Genomic DNA, 8,733 nt, shown 5'->3' with positions numbered 1-8,733 from the left:
ACAAACGTATATATTACAGGAGTAGTGTTGCAGTGCCTTAATATCTAAAGAACCCTCTCAGACATGCTAGAGACCTTTAACGTTCTCCACAAATACACCTATCAAAAAATAATTAAATGGGTTTCCCTCAGTGCAATGGCTGCTGGGCTCTGAAACTGTCAGTTAAACTTCACATAGTACTCTCTAGGCCTCCTGAAGTCGTTATTTTTCCACTTACATACTCCTAAAAAAAAACATTTTCTTCCTTTATGCGAAATCTATTTTGAAAGTAGCGACCGGAAGTTTAACGTTTTTCTTCTGCTTGGTTCCTACTTTTGTATTTCTTACATCTTCCATCCTTTGATTGTTAGCACTAATAACATTATGTTTTTTAACGGACATTTATCGTTTTTAAACTCGTTTCTGTCTATTTGTACCTTTGTGCTACTACTGAATGACGTGACCAGCGACTGTTAAGGTAGTTTTATTTTGAAAATAACTACTCGGAAGTCTTTTCTTCATAGTGTCGTGACACCGGCACAGGACTCTTCACTGATTGGCTAGCGGCGAAATTTGAAATACAACGCGCTCATTGCAGCTGTGGCTACGGAAGGATGTGGTCAACGGTACAACAAGCTGGTCGCTAAAAAAGAAAAGGAAAAGCAGAGCGATAAACATCAGCGAAAGACTTGTGCTCTCTAACATTTCTCCACCGAAACGGTACGTAACTGTTGCTAGCTAAAACTCGCTAGCGTGGGAGTAAAAACAAAAGTTAACGTTAGCAGCTAAAGTCAGACCTAACCTATCGTAACCGACACGTTATTTTTCAGTCGGGTAAAGTAGTGAAGTAGTTGTGTTTAACTAATTTCCCTTGAGTATAACTACCCATCCAAAGCTGAAACAAAAGAAGCAGATGAATCAAACGTGGTGGCAAATGAGGAATAACGTTAGCTTTAGATATCTAAGCGTGCTTGTTGCTAGAACGGGGCTAATGTATATTTTGATGCATTGTTTTCGTTGCCGTTAAGTCTGATGAGATGAGGAATTCCTCTTAACGTTTCCCAGATGTTTTTATTTTGCCAACTTAAATTGAAAAACAGCCATACACCAACCCAATCTAACTATATAGAATTACAACCATTGTTATCATATGAATTAAATGGAACTACTTAATGTTTGTCTTTTTAAGGGACTTCCAGAATAAGAACATCATGGAGGCTGTGCTGAACCTCCAGAGCTTGTATGATAAGCTCAGGACGCAAGTTGACCTTCTCAATGAGAACATTGAACCCAGTGAGTAGTTAATGGTTCTTGGTTTTATCTTTACTGTCTCTGGGACAGTTGCCATAGTTTCCTATACAGATGTCTGCCACATTACTACTGTACTTGCATCCTGTTTCCCCAGACTTCATCCAGATGGCACAAAACTTTGATGACTGCCGTCGCAAATGGCTGAGGACTGAGCAAGAACTGGGGTCTTGCAAAGAGGCGCTGACCAAAACAGAGACTGAGAGGGGAGCCTTGGAGGTCAAACTGAAACATGCCCGCAACCAAGTGGACGTGGAGATCCGCCGCAGACAAAAGGCTGAGGCTGACTGCGAGAAGTTGGTGTGTGGGATCAAATGCTGAACCTTGTTGATATATGTTGATTTTGTCCACGCTGTTATTTTAAGGAGTTTCTCATTTGTGCTCTGCTGACGCATCCATAATACAGGACCGTCAGATTCAACTGATCCGGGATCTCCTGACCAGTGAGGGATCCTCCAACAGTATCCAGCTGAGTGCAGAGCAGCGCTCAGCTCTGGCCTTCCTGAGCACAAACTGCCAGCCAGCAGCCAGCATGAACACCAGCAAAAGGTAATAAACTCATGCACAGATTTTTATGTTCTGTATATAGTTCTGGTCTCTGGCCATGTAAAATCTTTTTGGAACTTGCCTTATCAGTGCTGCATCGGCTACATTAGCTGTGGTTGGAGCCTTATCGTACAGCAGAGTACAGTGTTCCTGGTGGTTTGCCTTGCTGTGGGATTTCCATTTGCATGCAAGAACATCTGACACTTAATGCAATGCAGAATTCTATTCACAAGCTAACTTTAAACAAGAAAGTCATTTTCCCTGTCCATTCCCCTCACCGTCTGTTTATCACACGACTGCACCGTTCTGATGCACTTTCAATCTGCTCTTTCAAATGTTTTCCATTTAGGTTTTTAGAAAGGATACAATGACAAAACTGCATTGGGTAGAGCTAAATGTAAATCGACTCTGTATGTGGGAATATGGCTGAGTGGCTCAACCACATGTTTCCTGTTGCTCCTTACAGACTGACAACGATTGATGAGTCCGCCTCCATCTTGTCAGATATCAGTTACGACAAAACTGATGACTCTCTTGTAAGTACTTCCCTTTTCAGTGTCATGTAGAGTTAAATGAATGTTAAATGTAAAATAATCTCCTTTCCCTTTGAAATCAGGATTGGGACTCCTCCACTGTGAGGACAGTGCGACTGAAGAAACGAGAAAAGAGGGTATGTGAAGTACACGTGCACCTCTTCTCTTTAAACATGTATTTTGTGGAAGAATGGCTCCGTGCTCACTGGAAGTATACATGTCGTGTCTGCTGTCTTGATTTCAGCGCTCCTCGAGAAATCACGTCGACGGTCCTCCACTTTCCTCCAAACGGTCCCGATCAACAGGCAGAACTTCAGAGATGGTCGGGTCTTAGCTCCGCTCTGGATGTCATTCATCACTTTTTGATTACTGAAACACGTGGAGTTATTACACGTGAACATGATCATTCCAGATATAAACAACCAAAATAACCAAAACCAGCTCTTAAAACATAACATTGACACTGCTTTGTATTTATTTGTGACAGGGAAATGAGACCCTTGTGACAAAGACCACAGTGACTGTACCTGTGAATGGAGGACCTATTGCTGCAGTTTCTACCATTGAGACTGTTCCTTACTGGACTCGCAGCAGGAGAAAGACTGGTAAGATCTTTCTTCTGATGCAGTAACCTTGAGCAGTTCTGATCCAGCCAAAATAAAATCAAAACACTTTTGAGGATGCTGCTTGTTTTTTTTACAAAGATGTTCTCATTATTTGTATGGATGTCTTGAGTCTGAATATGCGGCAGCAGTGACTCGATTCCTTTTCTCATAACTGGAAAATGGCCGTGGTGTGTAACACACTGGTATTTATTTTCTGTCTCCCATTTAGTTGCCATGGACTGGGAATCTGAATCGGTCAAGTCTGAGGATGTCTTCAAGCAGCCGAGCAACCCAGAGGAGCAGATAAATGTGCAGCCCAGCACACCGCAGAGCCATGGGGGTGTCCGTCTTCATGAGTTTGTCTCCAAAACTGTAAGAAAGCCGTTTGTATGGACTGTAGAGTGAATTCATCTGACTAGAAAGCACTTCAACTTGGATATTTTTTCTTTACTATTTCATCCATTACACCATTAAGTTAATCAAACTCGGCACTAAAGTTTACTTATTTACCATCTGCTCTCAGAATTCAATCACAATCTTTTATTTTCATGTCTGTATAGAAACTTAACGGCAGCTGTATTGAAGAATGTCAAACTGCTTCTCCTCATTCATGCATTGTATTTATTTGAGTTTCGTTGCCTAAACAAAGTGTAACATCTTGGTTTAGCCGAACATGTACGTAGCTGTTGACCTGCAATCTTTGCTCGCCTTCTAAATCCTAAAGTCGACTATCTTTTATAGGTTATAAAGCCTGAATCATGTGTACCCTGTGGAAAGAGGATCAAGTTTGGCAAGATTTCACTGAAGTGCCGCGACTGCAGGGTCGTCTCGCACCCCGAGTGTCGCGAGCGTTGCCCTCTGCCGTGCATCCCCAACCTGGTTGGTACCCCGGTGAAAATCGGAGAGGTGTGTGAGAACATTTTTATAACTGATTTCTCTCTTGATGTGCAGCTGCACACATGTTTATCTCCACTAATCGCAGCACTAACAGTTTACCTCATCTATGTGTTATGTGTTTCCAGGGTGTGCTGGCAGACTACGTCCCGGACACATCTCCCATGATTCCTCCTCTTGTAGTCCACTGCGTCAGTGAGATTGAGCAAAGGGGCCTGCATGAAGTGAGTGGTGTTTTTCCTGTCCTGATGATATGCAGAAATATGAAAGACGGCAAAGCCTCACATCCCAGTAGTTATCTTTAATGTCTGTCCCTTAAGAGGAGACAGACCGCTGTCATTAAAAAATTGCAATCTGTTCTTGGGAAATTAAACTCTTATTTGGACTGTGGAAAGCTCCAAATCTGCTGCTTTCTGTGCGACTGTGCATCTCTTACCTGTTTTATGTTTTGCTCTTGGACAAAAAGATTGGTACCACTCTTATCTCTGTGTGCTAAGTTCACAGCCAGGAGACAATTAGCTTAGCTTAGCATAAAGACTGGAAGCAGGGGCAACCAGCCAGTCCAGTTCTGTCCAAAATTGCTCCTACCAGGACCACTACACCTCATTAATTAACACATATCTTATTTAATTTGCACGCAGATGAAAGTATATAAACATGAAGCTGTAGTTTTACAGGAAGTCTGCAGCTCGCTGAACTCGTTTCTTCCCTCTCAGGCTGGACTGTACCGTCTGTCCGGTGCTGACCGTACAGTGAAGGAACTGAAGGAGAAGTTTCTCCGCGGCAAAACTGTTCCCGTGCTCAGCAAGGTGGATGACATCCACGCCATCACTGGCCTCCTCAAGGACTTCCTGAGGAACCTGAAGGAGCCTCTTCTCACCTTCCGCCTGAACCGCCCTTTCATGGATGCAGCCGGTACGCTTGTGACTGGTGTTTAAAAGAGATGCCTGTGTTGTTGGTAGCTGCTTCTAATGTGGAGAGCTCCACAGAAAAAAAGTAATGACAGAAAATATAAACAATTCACAGTAGACGTGGAAATAACCGAAAGTTTGTCTAACTTCTTAATGGACAGCAGACACAAACCGAACAGACCCATTAAATGTGGCTTTCTGTGTTGTTTTCCAATTTGTTCTGAGCCGTAATGGAAACCTCAGGCGGGAAGTTGCCTGGAACAAAGAAGATTGATCTTTCAGTTTGTTTGCCTTTTTAGTATTTGTCACTGGGGCTGGATACATTTTCTTTCACTTTGTTAATAAATCCACACAACCTGCCATTTCTTGTTCTCCGCTGACAAAATAGTTTTCTTTGTTCCCTCTCAGAGGTTTCCGACGACGACAACAGCATCGCTTTGATGTACCAAACCATCAGCGACCTGCCACAGGCCAACAGAGACACGCTGGCTTTCATAGTCCTTCACCTTCAGAGGTTAGCAGTCCTTCTCTTCTTCTCTAAATATATTTCCAATATACCTGTTTGAGCCATGCGTATCCCAGTGCAGCTGATTAAAAAGCCTTCGCTCTGCTTTGATGCCTTGCATATTCCTGCTGTAAATTCAGTTTGGGGAGTTGCTGGTATTTACAGAAGTCTCTCGTCTCTCTAGACCTTCTTTATTATTATTTGGCTGTAGCCTCTAATTTTAATTGGGTTAGATTGCTTTAGGCAAAAATGTGCTAAGAATTTAATAAACAACTCAAGTGATTCCCATTTACTGATTTTAGACAGGCAAGAAATTCAGCTTATTTATCTTAAAGTACTTTTTGATATATATTTTGTATACATATTGTGTTTCACATACATCAAAGAGACTTAATTGGATCTCATAAAATCTTTCAGAGTTGCTGACAGCTTGGACACTCGGATGGACATCAGTAACTTGGCTCGAGTGTTTGGTCCAACTATTGTGGGTCACGCCGTTCCAAACCCTGACCCGATGACAATCCTGCAGGACACCAAACGGCAGCCCAAGGTAGGCCTGAACCATTCATTCGTTCCAGCACTTCCAGTAACAGCACGTGAGGTTCAATACTACAAGTCCCACATTTCTTAGGACAGCGAACTCTTGTTGAGCAGCTGCTTTGTCAGAAATACAACAGAAGAGAAACGAACACTGTTTTGATAAAGACGCCAGTAAATAACTGGCCTTTACATCATGCCATGAACAGCCGCTATCTGATGTCACGCTGGGCACGGCGAAGGAGTCGGTCACCTTGCCGAGAAGTTTAAGGTGCAGCGTGTCGCCTGCAGCTCTTCGTCTGACAGCTCACTGCGGCTGCTTCCCCTTGTTCCATTTCACTGTGCAGTATTTCAAACTGAGCCGCTGCCAACAAAAAGGGCTAAAAATTACCATGCCGTTTTCTCTCAGGCTCATTTTTGGTTGCTGTCAGCGTTAACCTTGGTGACAAATAGATTGTGTTTCCTGACTGCTTCGCAATTAAAGCCACCCTGTGTTGTGCCAGTTGAATGCTTTTTAATGAATTAGTGAATGATCTAATGTAAACAGAGGCAGATGGTAATCAGATAGGATTAAATGCTCTAACGCTGCAGGACATACATGCATCCTTTCCTGTGAATTCCTGGTGAGCAGTTTGTATCCGGTGCATGAATAGTCACTAACAAAGAAAACTAGAAATGAGGTAATTACAGAATGTAAATGTCTGGAACGACTGCGGCTGAGAAGGTCGACCGACGATCAAAATGTGGGTTGATTTCATGAAAAGCTCAACGATTCCGACTTTAGCTTACAAAATGTTTATCATGTGACAAAGTCTAGATGAGATCTCAGTATTAAAAAGTTAATAATGCACAAATTAAAACTAACGACTCATTATCAAACTATTTAGCCAAACAAAAACCTCTTCTTAATTGTATAATCCATCTAATTATAACAGACGGGCCACATTCTGCATAGAGACCACAAGAAAAGTTCTGCATGATATAATAATACACTTCAGAAAATCATCAAAATACCATAGAGGGGTTTTTTTTTAAGTAATTCCCCCCTGACTTGCCCAAGGCATTGAGATAACCACCTCAGCACTGCTGGTAAAAGGATGAGGCAAGACGCTGAAATAACCCCCGTCTGTTGCACTTCATCTGATCCCTCTGCGCTCAGGTTGTGGAGCGTCTGTTGGCTCTGCCGGTGGATTACTGGAGCCAGTTTGTGACGGCGGAGAGCGAGCACCCGAACTTGGATCACCTGATCATCGAGAACGCAAACTGCTACGCCACCCCCGAGAGAAGTACGAGCTCGCTAAGCTTTGCGTGTTGTTCGCCGGCGCCCGTGTGAGTCTGAGCACGGCCGTGTGCAGGTTGATGTTTCATTGTAATGTTTGTGCTGTTGCAGTGAGCATGCTGGGACCTCTGACCACTCCAGAGCACCAGCTCAATAAAACCCCCTCCTCCAGCTCCTTGTCTCAGCGCATGAAGTCCACTCTGACACCCAGGTAAACACACACACACACACACACACACACACAGTCCCCTCCTGCACAGCTTCAACACTCTTTACAATCAATGAGCTCCTGATTAATGGCCTCTTGAATGACTGCTGTGCACTGCTGATTCAAATGTTCAGGAGCTATAAAGCACTCTTTTTTTCTGATTTAGAGAAAAGCTGACTCCTTTGAACATCTTTCATAGAAGTTAATCTACTGTACAATATCTCATTATCCTTCATGGACCCTGCTTTATTGACTTTGACTCCTAATTCCATTAAATGTCATTATGTGCGCTCTTTGTTGCAGATTTGGGAGCAAGAGCAAATCGGCTGTCGGATTTTCTCGCCAAGGAAAATTCTTTGCATCTCCACTCCTCAAATAATGCAGAGCAGCTACACTTAACCTTTTACTGATGCTGCAGTAACAGCCAATACATTTGTGCATTTATGCAAAAACATAACATGGTACTGCTTTGAGGATGGCTGCCAACGCCTCCATCCACGTCTTCCTACTTCTAATCATTTTAATGTTTCACAGTAGTAACGGTTGTATTTTGATGATTTTATGTGTTTGTAAAAGAATTATTTTTTTAACCAAATAGGTTTTTCTCCATCTATGCACACTTGTGTGTCTGTCAGGCTGATGCTTTTACTAAATGTTTAACAAGGCTTTCTCATTTCACCTCATAACACGTGAGAATGTACTGCTTCGTGCTCTTTTTGACAGCTAATAATGTGTACTGTGATGTGCAGCTTTAATTGTGACCCGCTTCTAAACTGAATCATTTCGTTTGACCGTTTTTCAGCTCATGTGTCACTCAGAAGTTGAAGAACCGATTCGTAGGCATTTCATTCTAGGTCGTGATTGAATGTGTGACTGTAACTGCTTTTAGTTTTGATGTTGGTATTTCATTTTTATTAAGTTTGATCTTCGTCCCCCGGTCGGTGTTTACAGTGTCGCATGTCCCGTCTTTTCCCTGCTGTAACCACAGACGGTGGCTCTAAGACCTCAAGGCAGACCCGTCTCATCTTCTCGGTCATCATCCACGAACTTGACTGGGTGTGATGTTTTTGGTGATTGGCATTATTCTCTTGAAGAGGGGGGACAAAGTTTTTAAAATCTTCACTGCCGTTGTGTTTTCCAGTATATCCTGCACCGCCAGTGACCACCAGGAGTGCTGTTCACTGGTTTATGTGACAGGCCCTAATCTTTGATCATTTTGCTCCAGTGTTTATTGCTCTGTGTCATGTTTGAACTGTGGGAGGTCACTTGTGAGCAAGCCAGTGCAAAAAGCAATTACTTTGTGTGATTGGCCAGTTCAGTTGCCGTGGCATTATAGATTAACTTTTAGCACACGTTTTGTATACAAATACACGCTCTCAAATTCATTTAACTTATAAAATACATTTCTGACCTTTCCAAAAATGTCTT

At 42.7% G+C, this 8,733-nt stretch overlaps 1 protein-coding gene across 1 annotated transcript; it reads left to right on the top strand.

Annotated features, from left to right (window-relative positions):
- The first annotated feature begins 547 nt into the window (after window positions 1-547).
- On the top strand, window positions 548-8,722 carry racgap1 (Rac GTPase activating protein 1). Its single transcript, XM_076741388.1, has 17 exons — window positions 548-699; window positions 1,169-1,272; window positions 1,385-1,587; window positions 1,694-1,836; window positions 2,300-2,369; window positions 2,450-2,503; window positions 2,611-2,688; window positions 2,854-2,971; window positions 3,201-3,343; window positions 3,713-3,877; window positions 3,994-4,089; window positions 4,582-4,780; window positions 5,185-5,290; window positions 5,699-5,831; window positions 6,978-7,104; window positions 7,209-7,308; window positions 7,609-8,722. Exons 2-17 carry the CDS (start codon window positions 1,191-1,193, stop codon window positions 7,682-7,684), a joined length of 1,893 nt encoding a protein of 630 aa, XP_076597503.1. The 5' UTR covers window positions 548-699; window positions 1,169-1,190; the 3' UTR covers window positions 7,685-8,722.
- The last annotated feature ends 11 nt before the right edge of the window (window positions 8,723-8,733 follow it).

Source organism: Chaetodon auriga, chromosome 10, assembly GCF_051107435.1.
Source record: "Chaetodon auriga isolate fChaAug3 chromosome 10, fChaAug3.hap1, whole genome shotgun sequence".
In the NCBI taxonomy this organism is placed as follows: domain Eukaryota; kingdom Metazoa; phylum Chordata; class Actinopteri; order Chaetodontiformes; family Chaetodontidae; genus Chaetodon; species Chaetodon auriga.
The sequence above is the reverse complement of the archived record's forward strand: the minus strand, read 5'-3'. Positions and strand labels throughout refer to the sequence as shown.